Here is a 22,071-nt window from a genome sequence, read left to right on the forward strand (position 1 = left end):
GTGCAGCATAGTATGTGACATGTATGTTGATTCTGATTTAACACCAGCCCTCGTGGCCCATAAACCCAGCTGGCCCACCGGGAATTTTCCAGTTTCTCCCGATTAGCCACTCAGGGCCTGGATATAACACTAATATTTATTTATCAACTTATATACAAAATTTCACACCACAACAGATGTCAAACAGGTGCTTGTAATTGTGATTTGGTATCCATGACAGGCCGAGTCTTTGAGGAGCAAAGAGGGGCAGAGGATCTCCAGTTTGTCAAAAGATGGGTGAGAAAATGATTGAAATGTTTCAAAGCAATGTTCCTCAAAGAAAGATTGGAAGGGATTTGCAGATTTCTTCTTCCTCTGCAGAGCATAATATCATTACACGATTCAAGGAATCTGTGGAATTTCAGTGCGTAAAGGGCAGGGGCACACGCCTAAGCTGAACATCTGGGATGTCCCATCCCTCAGACGGCAGGCACTGCATCGAGAAGCATCACTCATCAATGGCTGATATCACCACATGGGCAAGGCCTGATGACTTTGGCAAGCCTTTGTCAGGCACTACGATACGGAGTTACATTCACAAATGGCACTTCACATTTTATTCTGCAAAAAAAGAAGCCTTGTGTTAGCCATGTCCAGAAGTGGCGTCGACTTCTCTGGGCTCAGAGGCATCTGGGATGGACCATCACACAGCAGAAACATGTATTGTGGTCAGACGAGTCAGTGTTTCAGGTCTTTATTGGAAGAAATGGATGCTGGGTGCTGTGGACCAAAGATGAAAAGGACCAGCCAGACTGTAATCAGCAACAAGTCCCAAAGCCAGGGTCTGCAATGGCATGGGGTTGTGTCAGCGCCCTTGGCAAAGGTCTTTTATACTTCTGGGATGGCAGCATTAAGGGTTAGAAATGTACATTGAGGTTTTAGACCAACATATGCTGCCTTCAAGACGACATCTACTCCAAGAACGTCCATGCATTTTTCAACACAACAATGCAAAACCACATTGTGCACACATTACAAAGGCATGGGTGCAGAAGAAGGGGGTCCGGGTACTGGACTGGCCTGCTTACAGTCCTGACTAGTAGAGAATGTGTGGAGAATTTGGAAACAATAAATGTGACAACGACGACCCCATACTGTTGCACACCATAAGATGTGTTTGCAGGAAGAATGGGGCAAAAATAACACCTGAAATGCTTCTTTGCTTGGTGTCCTCAGTCTTTGAAGTGTTGTAAGCATTTGAAGAAGTGATGAGCGTGTGAGCCAGTGATTTAGTGAAGGACTGACTCCTTTCTGGTCTCTAATCTAAAAAAGATGTTCACATCTTTCAACGGAATAACGATCGTGCAGGGCTCTATTGAGTGTCCCGTGTCTTCTTGTCTGCAGGATATCTGCATTAATGTGAGAAGGGGGAGTGGGATTATGGGATTGAGCCAAATAAATCAAGTGGTGACTCTCCTCCAGGTCTTGACCCAGCCGGGCCCGTGTTCGAGGGGGCACATGCACACGGCCGCCTGTCTCCAGATGACGCCCACTTTGTGGATGTGCTGCACACCTTCACCCGGGGGTATCTGGGGCTGAGCATTGGCATCCAACAGCCCGTGGGCCATGTGGACATTTATCCAAATGGTGGGAGCTTCCAACCAGGCTGCAACCTGAGAGGGGCACTGGAGAGCATTTCAACTTATGGGATGTTTGGTAGGTGAAATGTGAAAATTTGAGTCGCATAATGTGTTTATTATTATTATCATTATTATTATTTTTATTGTTATTATTGTTACTATTGTTATTATTATTGTTGTTGTTATTAAATGGATAGATGTTGCAGGTGCCAGGCCATATGGCCTCACGTGGCATTACCCTCTGGTTGTACACAAGGACCCTGCCAGGATTGAATTTCTGGATTCCAACTCCCATGCCACCCTGTGGGTGTCCTAATTGGGTTCAGCCCTGAGGAACACTGCCACCTGTCCTGTAGAGGAATGAGCTGCCCCCAGTATGCCCTTTCACCCAGAGTATCCATTGTGGCCTCCTGGATGAGCAATATTCCTTCCTTTATCCCAGCCAGGATGCCACTCCTTCCTTCCAGGTACATACAACTGTAACGCTAAGAACTCCATAAACTGTAAGATCAGTCATTAGTTTAGGAAGGATTCCAGAAATCCATTGTAACTAAAGCAACACAGTAAATTCTCAGTCTACACAAAGCTTCTTATCATGGATAGACATCATACCCACATTTGTTTACTAGGGGGGGCTACACAAAGCCTCTCACCCTTGATGGAAGTCCTACCCACAGTTGTTGAGTAGGGGGTCTACACAAAGCTTCTCACCATGGATGGAAGTCATACAGTAATTATTGATCAAGGGGCCTACACAGAGTATCTTGGACCAGATGGAGGTCATACCTACAAATATTGACCAGGGTAGGGGGTGTTTTACACAAATCTTCTCACCCTGGTTGGTAGTCATAACCACATTTGTTGACCAGGGGGTCTACACAAAGCTTCTTACCGTAGATAGACGTCATACCCACAATTGTTAACTAGGAGGGCCTACACAAAGTGTCCCTGACCAGATGGAGGTCATACCCACAAGTATTGACTGAGGGGTAGGGAGCGGGAGAGGTCCTACACAAAACCTTTCACCCTTGTTGGAAGTCATGCCCACATTTGACCAGGGGGTCTACACAAAGCTTCTCACCGTGGATAGATGTCATACCCACAGGGGGCAGGGGGCTACACAAAGCCTCACACCATTAATGGAAGTCCTATCCACAGTTGTTGACTAGGGGATCTACACAAAGCTTCTCACCATGGATGGAAGTTATACTATAATTATTGATTAGGAGGCCTACACAAAGTATCTTGGACCAGATGGATATCATAACTACAAATATTGACTCGAGTTACACAAAACCTCTCACCCTGGTTGGAAGTCATACCCACATTTGTTGACCAGAGGGTCTACACAAAGCTTCTCACCGTTTATAGACGTCATGCCCACATTTGTTGACCAGAGGGTCTACACAAAGCTTCTCACTGTGGATAGATGTCATACCCTCAGTTGTTAACTAGGGGGCTTACACAAGGCCTCTCACCCTTAATGGAAGTCCTACCCACAATTGTTGACGAGGGGGGCTTACACAAAGACTCTCCTCATGGGTGGAAGTCATACCTGTAGTTATTGACTAGGGTGACTACACCAAGAATCTTGGCCCAGGTAGAAGTCATTGCCAAAGCTGTTGACAAGGGGGACCTGCACAAAGCATCTCAGCCTGGATGGAACTCATACCCACAATTATTGACCAGGGTGGACCTTCACAAAGCTTTATCACACTGGATGAAAGTCATTGACTGGGGATGGGGGGGCTACACAAAGACTGTTTGCCCAGATGGAGGTCATACCCACAATTATTGACTTGGGTTACACAAAACCTCTCACCCTGGTTGGATGTCCTACCCACAGTTGTTGACCAGGGGTTCTGTGCAAAGCCTCTCACCCTGCATGGAAGTCATACTCATAATTATTAACTAGGGGGCCTATGTAAAGACCCCTGGCCTAGAAGTCATATTCATAGTCATTAGCCTAGGAAGTGAGCAAACAGTGGAGGTCTAGAACACCTTGCTTTTATAGTGACTTTCGTACAGAAGACTAACACAAAGCATTTTCCTAATGTAGTGTGGTGCGCAAATCAGGAATAAATTTGACGTTCAAGGCATAGAGAGAGAAGTGAGTGCTGTTAGCAGCCAGATGTAGGCCTGGATTTTCAGGTCACCCAGTGCCAGTCTGTACAAAGCACAGGTGCTCGTTCGTTACTGCGCCTTCAGGAAGTACTCTGAGCCTTTCATTTTTTTTTTCACATTTTGTTATGTTGCGGCCTTGTGTCAAAAGCATTTTAATTCATTATTTCCCTCATCAAAGCAAAGCTCAATACCTTAGAATGACAAAGACAAAAGCAGGATTTCAGAAATGTATTCAAAATAAAAAACTGAAATATCCCATTGACTCAAGTATTCAGACCCTTTACTCAGGACTTCGTTGAAGTCCCTTTGGCAGCAATTCTACCCCAGAGTCTTTTTAGGTCTGAAGCTTCGCACACATGGATTTGGGGATTTTCTGTCATTCTTCTCTGCTGATCCTCTCAAGCTCTCTCAGGTTGGATGGAGACCTTCGGTGGACAGCGGACAAATGTACTTGGGCACGGAACTAATCGCCAGTGTGAGTACACCCTTAGTCGCCTCACTTACCAAGGCCCTACTCACCCGTCAGATTGCTCATTTATTCCATGTGACCAGCTCTAGGAAGACTTGTGCTTGTTCCCAACTACTTCCAATGAAGAATTATGGAGGCCACTGTGCTCTTGGGAACCTTCGATGCTGTTGGGAGTTTTCGTCGCCTTCTCCAGATCTGCGTCTCCACACAGTGCTATCTCTGAGCTCGGCAGGCCATTCCTTCGACGTCATGGCTTGGATTTTGATCAGTTGTAGTTCTTTCTTTAGACATCTTCTGAGCCTTTTCTATTCAGTCCACTCAATTGAATTGACCGAAGGTGGACCCCCAAAAGAGGTGTAGAAACATCTCAATGGGGATCGACGGAATGGGTCCGAATGCTTGTGTCAAGGGCATATTTCAGTTTTTGTATCTTTCTATATATAAAATCGAAAACGTTTGTCTGTCTGTCGGTCTGTCTGCTTTTCACGAGAGAACAACTTCACGGATTTAGATCTGGTGTTTTGCTTGAACATTCCGGTTGATTTTACGACTTCTCTCATCACTCTCAGTATCATAGTTTACTTGCGGTACTGATTTAAAAGCGCAAATCTGAGGGAGACACTGCGGGCCGAGGGGACACTCACTCACGCACAAGCTTTGGGGCGCGTACCTTACCTCCGCTTAGCTAGCGAACGAGAGAATTACTTCACGGATTTAGATCGGGTTTTTCGTTTGAACATTCCGGTTGATTTTACGACTTCTCTCATCGCTCTCAGTAGCATAGTTTATTTGCGGTACTGATTTAAAAGCTGAGGGAGACACTGTGGGCCGAGGGGAGGCTCACTCACGCACAAGCTTAGGGGTGCGTACCTTACCTCTGCTTAGCTAGCGAACGAGAGAATTACTTCACGGATTTAGATCAGGTTTTTTTCTAGAATTTGCTTGAACATTCCGGTTGATTTTGCGGCTTCTCTCATTGCGCTAAGTGTCATAGTTCACTTGTGGTACCGATTTATTTGGAAGAGAATCTGAGAGATATGCAATGGGCTGAGGGGAGGGAGAAGCATGACGTCAGGAGTGGGGAGCCGGGCATGACCCTCTTCACTCATGCGCCAGCCTCCGTTCGAGTCGCTCTACCTCTGGCCATGTTTTGGAGCGGACCTTGCCTCTGTTTATTGACTTTTAAAGTTTGTCCTGTTTAATTATGATGCGGGCGGAGCCGCGGGGGACAGCTAATTTTTAATAAATTTGCAAAAGTTCCTAAAGTCTTGTTTTCACATTCACGTTCGGAGGTATTGACTGTTACTTGATGAGGAAAAAAAAAATGAATTTAAATGATTTTAGCACAAGGCTGCAACATAACATAAAGTAGAACAAAAAACAAAAGTGAAGGGGTCTGAAGAATTTCTGTAGACGCCACATCAGCCTTCAGTCTGTGCAGCTCAAGGACATCCGTATTAATCCGCAACTATCAAGTTTGATTAAATATGCAATGTTTATTTGCTTCAACATAATTATTTAAAAAATGGCCTAAAGAAATCGGCATCATACTTGTCTGCCTAGATATCTTATTCTTTATGTCTCTGTCCTAGAAACCAAAAACGGTGTGTCCCCCCCCCCCAAAAAAAAAAAATTAATAAAATACAGGGTTTCCCACATTTGTTTTTGGTATCGTCTTTCTAATCCCAACTCTGTTATTAAGGAAAATTTACATTCTGCGTGAGGGGCCTCACTCATTTGGCACAGGCTCTAACAGAGCTACTCGTTGGCGGCTCGGAGGAATGCACTTAAATCCATGTTGCCCTTGAAATCCCATCACGAGGAGAACAGCCCGATGTGGGGGGTTGTCTGAGAGAAAAAGGAATGAGAAGCAGCCTTGGATTTGCACATTGTGTCTAGAAGCAGGGTGGCACAGTGGTGTCAGCGTCAAAGCGTCAGGACCTCAAGTTTCATTTCTGGCTGGACTACATCTGGTTGCCCTTTACACGGCCTACCTCTTCACAGATGGGGGGGTCCTCCGCAGATTCTGCTTTCATTCAACATACTAGACAAAAGCTTTCAAGAAGATTGATGTCCATGTGGGTAAGGGAGAGTGTGCCACCAGTGATGCCATGCAATGTGTACCCAGTGTCTGCAGAGTGGGGATGAGTCCTCTTCATAGACCCTGTTCTCCATAAAGCTCATTCACAACATGGAATGGAAATGCTGGGTGAGCGTGTGATGAATCCTATACATGGATTTGTTTCGGACAGGTTTTGTCTAGTTTCGTAGCATGTTATTAATATTATTTAAAAGCAACTCAGTTCCATGGGAGCTCGAGCGTCTCTCATTGTGCTCCTCAACTCTGGAATTCTCTTCCCTCTCATATCCGTCAGCTCGATTCAATAACACAGTTTAAAACTGCCCGCAAAACTTATCTTTTCAAACTGGCATACCAATTGTGAATTTTGCACTGTTACTGCCAGTTATCTTTGTTTGTTTGCTAATTATTGCTTTGTGATTTATCATTCTCTTGTTTTTATTTTACTAATGTTGTTTAATTTTATTGTGAGGTGACCTTGAGTGCTAAGAAAGGTGTCTATTAAATAAAATGTATTATTATTATTATTGTTATTGTTATTAACATTGTGATTGTTGTTATTGTTACATTACAGTCAGTGTTTGGTCCCCTTCATTGTAGTTATCCTGTTTTATTGTTGTTTTTGTTCATTTTAAATTGTTATTATTCATATTTTTGTGACATTTCTGTTGGCTGAGTTTACTATTCATTAATTACTGTAAACAAGCTGGTAACATCGCATCATGGGAGGTCCACCGAATCAACAAGCTAAGCAAGAGCAGGTTTATACTTACATGCACACTTCATGGCTGCCAAACGTTCCCAGCGTTCTTTTGACGCATTTTCTGTGTCATCCAAAGTTAATGAAACGCGTGTGTTCAATTTTTAGTACGTGACATCAGCATCGTGGTTTACTATCAACATGTGACGGCAAGCCGCAGTGCTGCTCCAACAGGATCAATCTGCGTGCTTCAGTGTTTGATGAATGGTTCGATGCCATGAAGCAAATCATGCGACTTAAATATTGACATGTGAATGTATTCATGGTGCTTTTATTCATCCGTTTCTCGCATAGGCAATACAAGTGCCGCATATTCACCCTTAATGACGCAATAGCTTAAAGGTCTCACATACCGTCTTCTGTGTTGCTGTTTCCGTCTTTTGTTTTTTTTTTTTGCAACTTTGCAATATTATCAGAGTGCAAACAATTTTTAGCTTTAGCATCTTTCTTCCTTCAACTCACAACTCAGCAAAGCTGTGGTGATTCCTCACATTGCCACCTGGTGGAATCCTCCAGATTTACTTGAAGTACACATGCAAGTATAGTCAGTACAATGCTTGCGTAGAATTAGTGTTCTCAAGCGCAACGTTAAGTATATCTGTGGCCTTAAAGGGCAGCCTCAGTTATGGGACACACTCTGGACCCCCAGGAGGTCGTAGCAAAGGAGAGAATTTTAACAAAACTGAGTGGCGTTATCAACAACGCTGCACATCCTCTCTGTGGCAAACCAAGAACGAGGACCTTCAGCCAACAAATCATTCAGCAGAAGTGTGTCAGGATCTATCTATCTATCTATCTATCTATCTATCTATCTATCTATCTATCTATCTATCTATCTATCTATCTATCTATCTATCTATTATATAGTGCCTTTCCTATCTATCTATCTATCTATCTATCTATCTATCTATCTATCTATCTATCTATCTATCTATCTATCTATCTATCTATTATATAGTGCCTTTCCTATCTATCTATCTATCTATCTATCTATCTATCTATCTATCATATAGTGCCTTTCACATCTATCTATCTATCCATCATATAGTGCCTTTCACATCTATCTATCTATCTATCTATCTATCTATCTATCTATCTATCTATCTATCTATCTATCTATCTATCTATTATATAGTGCCTTTCCTCTATCTATCTATCTATCTATCTATCTATCTATCTATCTATCTATCTATCTATCTATCTATCTATCTATCTATCTATTATATAGTGCCTTTCCTCTATCTATCTATCTATCTATCTATCTATCTATCTATCTATCTATCTATCTATCTATCTATCTATCTATCTATTATATAGTGCCTTTCCTATCTATCTATCTATCTATCTATCTATCTATCTATCTATCTATCTATCTATCTATCTATCTATCTATCTATCTATCTATCCACGAGTTCTGTTCCCACAGATTCACTTACCTGCTACTATAAATGTTTACTCACACCTATCTGCAGCCATGTGTAGTAGAAACAAAATTCTGAGGGGCCTGTCACAGAGCAGCGACACATAAGCAATATCAGGTCTGTGATGGAACTTCGATGTCCATCTGAATGGTTCAACGATTGTCAAGACGTGTGGGTCAGCCATTGAACCCCCATTTATGATGGAGAGCGGAGTTTGCAATTGTTTCCCCACAAATGAGGAATTCCCAGTATGAATAAGCTGGCATGGATTAAGTTCCTGTCCTTTGTACACACCGCTTGTCACCACTACCAATTGGATGGTTTAGTGAGATCCTGAGATCAGCACTGCTGCAGTCACTCATGGCCTCTGGTGGAGCGCCTAGAAGATGATTGAACTGGACTATCTAGACCAGGGGTGGGCAGTGTCGGTCCTGGAGGTCCACAGTGGTTGCAGGTTTTCGTTTTAAACCCAGTTGCTTAATTAGAAACCAATCCTTGCCGGTCTCAGACCTTATTTAATTGTAGTCTGCAATGTTACGTTCTTACATCATTGGATTTTTTCCTTTCCAATGATATCATCCAAATGATTTGAAGCCTAAAATGCATCATTTTCAGTTTGCCACATTTTTCTCTTAAGTGTTTTATTAAGCCTAATAGTGCATGATGAATCCACACAGGTGTAAATGGAAACAGGTTAGACGGAGAACTACTGGCTCCTTTGTCATTTGCATCTTATTGTTAATAAGGATCCACCAAAAACAACAAAAGCAGCTGTTTAAGACTGAAATAAGCAATTAAGGGTGGAGAACCTAAACACGCGAGACCACTGAAAATAAAGCATGAAAATGTCACTTGGGCAAGAAGCACTTTTTCAGCAATAATTGACATCTCATTAAGAAAATTGGGTTTGGAGCAAAAATTTGCAGCCACTGCGGCCCTCCAGGACCAACACTGCCCACCTCATAATAAGGTTTTTGTAGGTGAACCTGTGGAAAGATCATTACTGAGTGTCCCTCAAAACCCACCAGTCCTGTCCCGGCCCTACTCCTCACTATGGGGAGGGCAGTTGGCAGGGTCGTCCGAGATGAGATCTTAGCCAGTTGTCCCGTCCACCCCCCTTCTCACTCCCCGCACCCAACTCTCTGTAACAGCCGCCATGTGTTCCCTTCCTCCTTCTATTTTTGGCCGCCTTGCCGACACGGGTTAATGGCTTCATTCTCCTCTGATTCTGTTGTGTTAACAAGTCTCCATGCTCTAATAATATGACATGTTCTCAGTGTTTTACAACTTTTTTCAGAAACATTTATTACATTTCATCAACGGCAGCTAAGCGTATCGCTAATGCTCTAACATTGAACAAACTGTCCACAGGTGTGTAAGTGTGAAAATAAAATTGTGGATCCTCTGGAGGGTAAATAACTCTTAACATTTGTGGCTTTCCTTCATGCAGGTTTCTCCGAGGCAGTAAAGTGCGAACACGAACGCTCCATTCATCTCTTCATCGACTCCTTACTGCACGAGCAGGAGCCCAGCCTGGCGTACCGCTGCAGCAGCAAGGAGCTGTTCGATCATGGCTTCTGCCTCAGCTGCCGCAAGCACCGCTGCAACACTGTGGGTTACGACGTCCAGCCTGTTCGCAACCGTCGGAGCACCAAGATGTTCACCAGGACCCGGGCAATAATGCCCTTCCGAGGTACAAGTTCTAGAAGGAGGCTGTAGCTTCAGTCTTTTAAGCTTTCCATTTCTGTGGAACGTGGAGATCCATGTTTGTTGACACCACTTTATGTGATCTTCAAAGAGGGAGAGATTTGATGTCAATTTCATCATTTCTGTTCTAATTTTCAAGTGTGGTTGTCCTCCATAAACTTTCCAAGGAACAAATAAGGTTCAGGTCAGGTTAGGTTGGGGAGCCTGCACTGGTATAGCGCATTGCTGCACCCACCACACACCAGAACAGCTCGGTATCCTGGTTGGTAAGCAGACAGACCAATGAACTGCTGCTTTAATACACTTAGTTGTTACCTGAGACCCCTTGTACTGGGGCACAGGTGATGCAAGGTGAGCTGAAAAATATTTGGGGGGGCCAACTGGACAAAACCCTGTTTAATTCGTTGCCACAAAAATCTCGGTGGCACGGCAAAGTTGGGCAAGTTGCCAATGTGTGTAAAGCTTCGAGGCGTCTGTATGGCCTTCCTCGTGGCGTGTAAGGACCTCCTAGGAGTGTCTCTCCTTTACACCAGCCAGACCGGAGTGGATGGGGCTTCTTTGGCTCCGTTGCCCTCAAGAGGGCGATTTCTCAAGGCTGTGAGGGAAAAGGGAGTCAAGACTATTAGCAACAGTGCCCCCTCTTGTCCCAGGGTGGTACCACATATTTTAGGCCAGCTCAGGAGGAGATGACACCCTGTATGAGACTCCAGCGGGCCATCAGCTAACTACCGCAGATTTAGTTTGCTTTTGCAACCCTCAACTGCCTTTTGTATTTCCTTTTTACTTTCTCGTATACACAGTACAGTGAAACCTTGGATTGTGAGTAACTTGGTTTACGAGTGTTTTGCAAGACGAGCTAAAATTTTTAATAAATTTTGACTTGATAAACGAGTGAGGTCTTGCAATACGAGTAGTATGTATACGCTTTGTCTGCTGAGCGTCATGTGATCACAACTGAGCCAATGGTTATTCTCTTTCTCTCTCGCTTTGGGATTGTGGGTAATTGTCTCCTATTCTCCGTCTGAGTCGGCATGCCTCACTCATATAGTCAACATCCGTATGAGCGTATACTGTTTACTACAGCATTGTGACTCTGTGTGTGTGTGTGTGTGTGTGTGTGCTGTGACGTGCGAGTCCCTGTCTTGCACCCCAAAGCACGAAGCTGAGTCTCAGTACTTTAGCAACACCAGCTTTATTCAGCTTGAAACAGCAACAGCGCAGTTATTTATTGTAGCGGGATCTGCCGCTCTCCTATACACAGACACAGCAGTCAGGCAGAGCCATGGCCAAATAATACTGTGCCCTGCGCATTTATGATGTTCCTTGTATCACCCATTGATGGCAGGCGCTTATAGCATGTCCGCGATCTTTTCGGATTCGCTTTTACAGTGAACTGCTACAACGCTGGGAGACTGCGATTGCTTTGGGACGCTCTTCTGCGTGTCGTCCCGTTGGGTGGAATCCCACAAGAGTTTAGAAACTCACTCACACCAGCCATGATTCTTTTCAAAGGTAAAGTGCAAGTTAATTTGTTTTATGTATTTTTACTTTATATTTTGTATTAATCATTTTTATATGAATAGTTTTGGGTTGTGGAACGAATCATCTGAGTTCCCATTATTTCTTATGGGGAAATTCGTTTTGATACACGAGTGCTTTGGACTGCGAGCATGTTTCCGGAACGAATTATGCTCACAAACCGAGGTTCCACTGTATTGAGAAAGTGTAGGAATCGTGAAAATAATTTGGTCTTGAGATTTTGATGAATCTTGACATTTTAGACCTTCCTGAATCTGAAAATACCATTTTTAAAATTATGTTTGTCTGTGTGTATGTCTTTGTGTAAACACGATAACTCAAAAATGCTTTGACCTGATCAATGAGATTATGTGCACCTGCATTTATCAAAAATAAAGAATCTTATCAAGTTTTGGGCCACTTGCGGCAACTGGAAGTGGTACGTTAACTGAACATGTTTCATATTTTTTCAAGTAAACTATGGCTTAAATAAAGATATATCATTCAAATTTTATGTGGATATTAGAAATGATGAAAAATAAGTAGATATCAAATTTGAGAAAAATCACGCAACCAGATGTAGTATTTTATTTAAACAACCATCCAAACTTTTTGTATCATGGAAATATAAATGTGTACACGATATTAAAAACTGTATTCAATATAACGCATATTCTTTAAATAACGATTATTAATTTTATTTTCATTTATACATCATTAGTTTAACAATAACGTGTAAACATTGAAGATGCCATGTAAATATAATGATGTAATGGGAACAATAAGCTGCTACGTCTCCGTCGTGTTCCTGATAATGCATTTAATTTTTTGATATATTTTTTTTATTTCCACCATCATTTTCATAATTAAATGTAGCTAAATGCAGTTTTACCAATAGCAGTATATTGCAAGAAAACTTTCCTAATACTTTTTAGGTGACTATAAGGGCCCCCGAGCAGCCATGAGTCGAGGTAATTCTTGGTAGTGAAAACCAATCAGATCGCTTTCTGCTACCAAGAATTGAAAGCTCGGGCCAATCGCAGCCCGTATCAGCTACCAAGAATTGGCCAATGATGGCTCGGTCGGCTACCAAAAATTGGCGAATCACGGCTCGTGTTGGCTACCAAAACTCGGAAAGGGCAGGCCAACCTCTTGTCAGTTAATGTATTCTGCAAAAGCTTGTTCGAGTCGGCACACAGACACTTTGCGTTTCATTTTGAACTTTCTAAAAATGTTACTCACGAGTGTTGGTTTGTGCAGATATATTTACATTCACATACACATTTTTTGAATGATTTTTTAAACATTCTTGGTGAAGTTTATTACATTTATTAAATATGTGTGCAAAATGTGTAAAGACAGATATAATAATGTATAAATATAGTAAATATTGAATTGTATAATCATAGTTTCATTTTTTATACTTAACACTAATTTCACAAGTCGTTCATATGAATGCTAATAGAGAATAATAATAATTATAGTTATACTCTGTATTAACATTGATGTTATAAAATATGCTTATAAAATAGACCTACACCTTTAATAATCAGACGATTCTAATCGTGCTGCAGAACAGCATATATACAGCAGTGGCGGGCCGTCAGGGCCTTCAAGGCCTTCTCTGCTGGCCTATTAAACCGTTGCTTCAACCAATCAGATTTTGAGTTGGTGTCACTAGGGCCCTCTAGCAGGCGTACAGCAATATCACCGTATTCAGACCCGTTGATTGGATAGGATGGTGTAATATAAAAATCTGAATGAGAGCATCATGGGGCAGCTGTACACATTGGTATGTTTGGCGGTGAGCATTCCCGTGTCCACTGCTTCTGTCGAGCGGACATTTTCAACCCTAAAGCAAATTAAAACTTATGCCAGAAATATGACAGGGCAGGTTTGACTTTCAGCATTAGCTCAGAAAGGGACTTCGTGATGGAACTGAAGCGCATGGATAGTCTGTACGACAGAGTAATTGAACTGTTTTTGAGGAAAGAGAGGAGGATGGATTTTGTTTACAAATAATCCGAATTTTTGGTGAGTAAAATGTTGCGATTTTCCTAAATAATATTGCAAGTTTATGAGTTATTATTGATGTTTTTTATTTGTGTCGCGGGCTGTAGCTGCAGTAGAAAGGAACTTGTTCACCTCTGGTTTGTCTATTCAATAAAGGCATTTATTGTGGCTACAGGAGTTATCTATCTGCGATGCAATGGCTCTTTATGCTGTATTTCTGCATAGTAAGATGGTTTTTAATAACCATAAATTAGTTTTTGAGGGGCGGGTTAATTCAGACGGAGCACTACTGAAGGCCTAGGTGTGAAATGCACGGTCCGCCACTGATATACTGTGTGTATATATATATATATATATATATATATATATATATATATATATATATATATATATATATATATATATATATATATATAAAGTATTCAGACCCCCTTCAATTTTTCACTCTTTGTCATATTGCAGCCATTTGCTAAAATCATTTAAATTAATTTTTTCCCTCATTAATGTACACACAGCACCCCATACTGACAGACAAAAAAAGAATTTTTTAAATTGTTGCAGATTTATTAAAAAAGAAAAACTGAAATATCACATGGTCCTAAGTATTCAGACCCTTTGCTCAGTATTTAGTAGAAGCACCCTTTTGAGCTAATACAGCCATGAGTCTTCTTGGGAAAGATGCAACAAGTTTTTCACACCTGGATTTGGGGATCCTCTGCCATTCCTCCTTGCAGATCCTCTCCAGTTCTGTCAGGTTGGATGGTAAACGTTGGTGGACAGCCATTTTTAGGTCTCTCCAGAGATGCGCAATTGGGTTTAAGTCAGGGCTCTGGCTGGGCCATTCAAGAACAGTCACAGAGTTGTTGTGAAGCCACTCCTTCGTTATTTGAGCTGTGTGCTTAGGGTCATTGTCTTGTTGGAAGGTAAACCTTCGGCCCAGTCTGAGGTCCTTAGCACTCTGGAGAAGGTTTTTGTCCAGGATATCCCTGTACTTGGCCGCATTCATCTTTCCCTCGATTGCAACCAGTCGTCCTGTCCCTGCACCTGAAAAACACCCCCACAGCATGATGCTGCCACTGCCATGCTTCACTGTGGGGACTGTATTGGACAAGTGATGAGCAGTGCCTGGTTGTCTCCACACATACCTCTTAGAATTAAGGCCAACTCCCGCATGGAGTTTGCTAAAAGACACCTGAAGGACTCTGAGATGGTGAGAAATAAGATTCTCTGGTCTGATGAGACCAAGATAGAACTTTTTGGATCCACAGCCGAATAAAGAAGAAGAAGATATATATAGAGTATATATATATATATATATATATATATATATATATATATATATATATATATATATATATATATATATATATATATATATATATATAATTAACTAAATGGTGTGTGTGCTGTTTACTATAAGTATATAAACATTTCCCTTTGCGATATTTCCAAATATTTATTTGTACCTACTTCAAATTAATTAAATGTCAGCATCAACTACAATATATTACTTCCCAGATTTTAGAGAAAAGCCAAGCAAAATGACACCTTTTATTGGCTAACTAGAAAGATTACAATATGCAAGCTTTCGAGGCAACTCAGGCCCCTTCTTCAGGCAAGATGTAATCAAAAAATTCCCAGATTTTATAAATACATACAAACACAAAGGCTTTGCACTATTATTTATTCATTCTTATTGTGCTTTCATTTTTATTGTACCACTCTTGATTATCTGTGCAGCCGTCTCAGACCATGTTAAAGGTGCTATATAAGTAAGTGAAATGCATTATTATTTGTTATAATTATGATTCAATGGAATGGGTAGGCAGTTTCTTTAAGTGTGATTTTAACTCTGCGTGTTCTCCATGTGTTCCATGACAAATCAATCATTCATTAAACAGTTTTTGTTTAATCAAAAAAGAATAATAAACAACTACATCTGCAATGTAGGATTCAAACCACCGCTCATTGAAGAGAAAGATTTTTTTAAATTTATTTTAGAGATATATTCTTCCACTCACCAATGTGCCATAAGCAGGATTCGAACCCAGGTCCCTACGATAATTTCTGGTAGATTGTCTCTCAAGAATCGCAGCTATACCTCGACTAATACGCACAATCCTTGGCGCAGAGTGGCGGCTCTGAGGCTAGGGATCTGCACTGGCAATTGGAAGGTTGTCGGTTCGAATCTCATAAATGCCAAAGGGGACTCTGCTCTGTTGGGCCCTTGAGCAAGGCCCTTAACCTGCAATTGCTGAGCGCTTTGAGTAGTGAGAAAAGCGCTATATAAATGCAAAGAATTATTATTATAACTCTTTTTACTTTGCATGGTAATGCATTTGTAACCATGAAAAAATTGCACCACTGTTTTCGACCTCCGTAAGTCCGAAAATATCATTTTAATATAAAGTTTGATTATAAATAGAGGTAAATGATTGTGTATCAATATAATCAATTAGTTATGATGAGAAACAAAGATATATGATACTTGAGAAATTTTGCTCAACTGGAAGTGGTTCTGACGACCTTTTCCTCCATATCAGTATACGAGAAAATCGAGGGGAGTGCACTCCCGATTTTAGACTCTTTTGACTTTTGGTTTTACACCTCTTGACTTTTAGTTTAGAACATGTTAAAACCCTTACAGCAAAAAATAAATGCATAAATAAGTAAAATAAAATAAAATTTCCAAATAAGGTTTATAGTAAACTAGGAAAGAAATTTATAAGAAAACCAAATCATAACATTAATGAGCAAATGTGGATATAAAAACACAACAGATGATCGCATCCCACCTGAGTAAGATGTTATGGCTCTGAGCACCGGTAATTCGTTAATTAATTAATCACATTTACATAGCGTTTTTTATTGATTTTAATTAAAAGCGAATAACAATCCATACCATCAAATCAACCTTAACAAAACCAAAATTCAGCCCCTACCCAAAAGAAAGAAATCTTTAAAAGCAACAAGGAAGGAAGAGTATCCTTTTCCCCGATATTGAAGCTTATTCTAAAATGTTATTGATTAGATCTTACCATATTAAAAGAAAAAAAAAACTTTTGATGAGATCCTCTGAGTGAGAATTTGAATTTTTCTAATTTCAGATAGATAGATACTTTATTAATCCCAAGGGGAAATTCACAAAGTATAGGACATCAGTTACCCACTGACTTATAGGTGATCAGTTAGAATTCTTCCAGTTGAGCAAAATAAGCCTACGTTCTAATAGTGAAGTGAAGGCCATTACGATTTGTTTGTCCTCCTTCACTTTAAGCCCATCTGGGAGCCCACCAAACACAGCTGTTAATGGGTTAGCAGTTTGTGTGACACCAAGGCTATATGACAGGCATTCAAAGATTTTTATCCAAAGTGATTTTAATCGTTAATGATCATGTGCATCAGTGAGGCTGGAGCTCGATTGCAATGTTCACAGGTTGACTCTTGCCCATAGGGCCCTTCTCTAACCTACTCAATCCACTTTACATAAACAGTGGGAAGCGACTTCAACCACCACCGTAACATCCACCTGAATGATATGATGGCAGCTATTCTTGCGTCAGAACGCTCTCCGCACATTAGGTATCAGGTGGTGAAGAGCTGAGAGAAGTACAGTGGTTTGCCAGATAGTACTACAGTAGATTTACTCAGATGAGCAACCACAGTTAATCTGTTTCTCTGGTCTTTGTTTTCAGTTTACCACTACCAGCTGAAGATCCAGTTCTCCAACACATCAGACCATGCAGAAGTGGACCCCACGCTGACCGTCTCCCTCTATGGCACCAAAGGAGATGCGGAAAACCTGAAATTGAACATGTAAGGCCACACTGGTGGCTTCACTTTTGGCTTCACTTTTGAGTCCGTGTCCCTGAATCACGACCAGTCTCAGACTTGACCTTAAGTCAGGATGGCCTTCTTATGATTCTGATTTAGACTGAGAATGTTCTGTGATTCTATTGTATTATAAGAAAGGTCATGGACACTGCAGCCTATTTATTATATGCCAATACTGTAATGTTATATAATCTTCCATTAAAAAATCTTGGATAGTTTCTGGCCCTTCCATGATCCTAAATTGGATTAAGTGGATTACAGTATATTATAACCCACTTAATCCTGAGTAAGGTCATTGAGGCCTGAATCCCATCCTAGTAAGCACAGGGTGCAAGGCAGGAACAACAACTGGACAGGGTGCCACTGCATTACAGGAAGAACACACACACACACAAACACACACACACTTGGACCAATTTAGTGCCACCAATCCACCTAACCTGCATGCTGTGGGACTGTGGGAGGAACCCAACACAGACATGGGGGAAACATGCAAACTCCACACAGGGAGGACCCGGGACAAGAAGCCTAGTCTACTTACTGCGAGGGAGCAAAACTACTACTGCGCAACCATGCCACCCCCAAATATAATATGATATGATATGATATGATATGATATGATATGATATGATATGATATGATATGATATGATATGATATGATATGATATGATATGATATGATATGATATGATATTATATTATATTATATTATATTATATTATATTATATTATATTATATTACTAGCTGATTACCCAGTGGCTTCGCTCACTGAGTACAAGGGAAAAAATCAAATGTAGTCTATAAGTTATTAAACAGTAAAACATTAACATTTAAGAAGTAAAGATACATTCAGCACTACTGGAGTGGTTTGGGGTAAACTACATTTTAAAGGCGCTATAACACAACAGGTAAGTAGTACTAACAGCAGGTAAAATGTATTTGGATCATCTCTCAGTAGTAGATCCCTTGTGAAAGGCGCTACATGACCGCTGTGGTATAGAAATTACATTTTCTATGTGATCGTCCAAATTTCTGCCTGACAACCTTGCACTATGTGCCTGTGATTTAAGAGAAAAATTATTCTGATAAATGTGGACGCTGCCCTTCCGTGCTTAATGGGCAGAAGGTCCAAACAATTCCCAAGTCCAACACTACATGAAGAGGTCTGTACATCTTCTTAGATGTAAACTCACCATCTTCTTAAAATAATTGATCACAAAAGCAACCTTGAATGTTGCAGGGTTTTAGTGACCCGAACTCACCTTAAGGGACAGTAAGGAGTCGTGCAGGGCAATTTACAAACAGAGTCCTGTTTCGACGGCGCCGATTACACTCATTCACAAAGATTTCGACTCTCCCAGGAGCTGACGGCGCACTTGAAGTGTCACAAACAGTGTGAGAAGAGAGGATGCTGCCCGAAACTGCGAAGCTCTTGACCCGGCGGAGCAGCCCAACATTCCGCGCCTCCCAGCGTCCACTTTGTTCTCACGACCCCTCGCCGCTGATGGCGGTCTCGTCTTCACATTGTTTACAGCTCGGCGCAGTTAAAAAGTAGAAAGATGCAAAGCTGTGTTCCTCATCTCTTCTACTATCAAGTACTGCCAACTAAAAAAAAGTTACAATCTGGTAGTTTCCGTGACAGTCACGTGGACGAATAAATAAAACTTCTCTGTTAGAACGTGCGGACGGCTCAGTGCTGTAGTCCAGAGAGGAGGGCTGGGAGCGGGTGACGCAAGCGCACTTCTATGGGATAGATCAGCGTGTTTGTGTTTACTTCTTTTCAATATCAGTAAAATAACTCTCACAAAAATAATAGCAATTCATAAAGACGATATAAAAATTCACAAATGAAGTGATTAGTTCCTGTATTATAATATGTTCTGTGGTCATACGTAATTTCAATATTGCATGGTGATATGTAATTTCCGTTTCAAACGTGAAAAGAATTTTATATACTGTATATAGATATTATATTATCCATCCATTATCCAACCTGCTATATCCTAACTACAGAGTCATGGGGGTCTGCTGGATCCAATCCCAGCCAACACAGGGCGCAAGGCAGGAAACAAACCCCGGGCAGGACGCCAGCCCACCGCAGTGCACGCACACACACACACATTAGGGACAATTTAGAATCGCCAATATACCTAATCTGCATGTCTTTGGACTGTGGGAGGAAACCCACACAGACCCGGGGAGAACATGCAAACTCCACACAGGGAGGACCCGGGAAGCGAACCCAAGTCTCCTAACTGCGAGGCAGCAGCGCTACCCACTGTGCCACCGTGCCGCCCCATATTATATTATATTATATTATATTATATTATATTATATTATATTATATTATATTATATTATATTATATATATTAGCAGAAGTTCCCAACCCGATAAAGAGCAGGTGCAACCATGATCTATACATATAAAAGGCAAAGCCCTCACTGACTCATCACTGATCCTTCCACTTTCCATATAGGTGAGAAGCTGAAATTTTGCGTGCTCATTCCTTGCAGTGTACTTACAAAAGTTAGGTATGTTTCATGTCCTATTGCAACACCCAAGAGAGGGAAATGGGTGTACCCCCTAAACTCTATATATAGACAGGGGAAACCCCTCCTCACTATTTCTGCGACTTCCAATATACATAAGAAGCCCAAATTTCTCATGCTTATCCTTTACACTGTTTTTACAAATGTTAAGTATGTTTCAATTCACGCCATGGCCCGTAACGAACCTTCAAAACTAACGTCTTCTTTTTGGCGGTTCTCACCATTATGCCGTAAGGAACTTTTGGAACTGACCTCTCCTTTTGATGGTTTCATTCCTTATTTCCATTAACAGACAATTTATTACACGGCAGAGACGCACAAGGGCCGCCCCCGGTCCCCAATTCCTTTTTCCGCACAGCCGCTGTCAGTGCATCTACCACGTGGTTGGCTCCCTGTCTATCTACATTAACAACATTCCGTGCTCATGTGCCTCCTCACTCGGTTCCTTACTTTCCTCAGCTGTTCGTCGTGCTCACTGCTCCCATCTTCAAGCCCGTTATTGTTGGCCTTGTTTCACATCCTCCTGCCTTTTCGTTTACTCCACCGCTTTACTACAAACTTACAAACTTACAACCACCAAAATGGCACCAGGCTTCAGATCAAATCTCTGCACAAGAACCTCATTGAGGCAACTGTCTTCACTGGAACTGGCTCAGGGGAGACTGGATTTATTCCTCGCATCCCTCTCATACCCTCTGACCTCCCATTCCAATTCCAATGGCCCTTTGCTCTACTAAGATGGTTTATTCTCCTTCCACCTAGCAAAGAAAAGATCAACCCCAACAAGACGCACTCCTTCCTCCTGGTCACAGAAGTGGACCTTGGTGAGCTGCTCATGATCCAGTTTCGGTGGGAGGAGTCTGCCAGCTGGTCCAGTCTGTCACTGCTCAAGATGTTCTCCACGTGGTGGTCAGGAGAGAAGGTGCCAGACAGCAGTGTACCCATCCACAGAATCCGCGTCAAGTCTGGAGAAGCTCAGACGAGGTCAGTACAACCTTAGAAAGTGTGTTAGTGGTGTAATGATCTGCTTGTAGTAATCCAAAATCTAACATTTATAGCGTTATTTAAAGTGGCGGTAACGTTGTCCAAAATGATTCCCATCTTAACCTCATTTGACACCGTTTTCAATGGGGTTTCATTTAGATGGGAGGCTTCTCCACCATAAAACCTATTTATAATGGTTTACTGTAGCTTAGTTTTAGTGTTTTAGCTCCTTTACCCAATCTGTTGACATTCCCAGTACTCAATCATCGTTGTTCCTTCCACTGGCAGAAGAGTATTGGAGGTATTAAGAAACATTTGCTTTGCACCCCAATAAATGTGAGTTATCACCAATATACTAACAACTCAAGTGTGCTCCATTCACTCAGAATATGGAACCAATGTAGGAAGTATTTTAAGATAGAGAGGCTTTTATCTGTGGCACCTCTGCACGAGAACCACCTTTTTCAACCCTCGCAAACATATGCAGACTTTAATATGTGGAAAACATTTGGGATTAAATTGCTTAGAGATCGATACACAGACAAATCCTATGAAGAATTACACTCCAAATTAAACTTCCCAGAAACACATTTCTTCCACTACCTTCAAATTAGAAACTTTGTTAAACAGAACCTGCTCAATTTTCCTCACCTCCCACCCACTTCTATTAAAATATTGATCAGTCTTGAGGACTCAGACAGCATTTCTGTAATATATAAAAACATTTTAAAGTCCCTCCCAGAGAACTGTGGGAAAAGGAGTGTAAGGTAGCAATGCACAGAATTAACTCGAGCTCCATATGTGCAAAGCATTCAATCATTTAACTTCAAATCTTTTATCAAGCACATTTAACTCGTTTAAAATTGTTCAAAATGTTTCAAGGGCAAGATTCAAACTGTGAACGTTGCAATCGAGCTCCAGCCTCACTGGGCCACATGTTTTGGGCCTGCACCAAATTATCATCTTTCTGGACCAACATCTTTAAATGCCT

At 41.4% G+C, this 22,071-nt stretch overlaps 1 protein-coding gene across 2 annotated transcripts in view; it reads left to right on the forward strand.

The window, feature by feature from the left end:
- Window positions 1-22,071, forward strand: part of LOC114662831 (lipoprotein lipase) — a 52,902-nt gene that overhangs the window by 25,668 nt on the left and 5,163 nt on the right. The window contains exons 5-8 of one of the 2 annotated variants that reach the window (XM_028816521.2): window positions 1,462-1,695; window positions 9,924-10,166; window positions 17,407-17,527; window positions 20,859-21,080. In XM_028816521.2, coding sequence (XP_028672354.1) covers window positions 1,462-1,695; window positions 9,924-10,166; window positions 17,407-17,527; window positions 20,859-21,080 — 820 coding nt within the window. The remainder of the gene's footprint in view (window positions 1-1,461; window positions 1,696-9,923; window positions 10,167-17,406; window positions 17,528-20,858; window positions 21,081-22,071) is intronic. The other variant, XM_028816522.2, reaches the window with a different exon arrangement.

The sequence above is a fragment of the Erpetoichthys calabaricus genome, chromosome 12 (assembly GCF_900747795.2).
Source record: "Erpetoichthys calabaricus chromosome 12, fErpCal1.3, whole genome shotgun sequence".
NCBI lineage: Eukaryota > Metazoa > Chordata > Cladistia > Polypteriformes > Polypteridae > Erpetoichthys > Erpetoichthys calabaricus.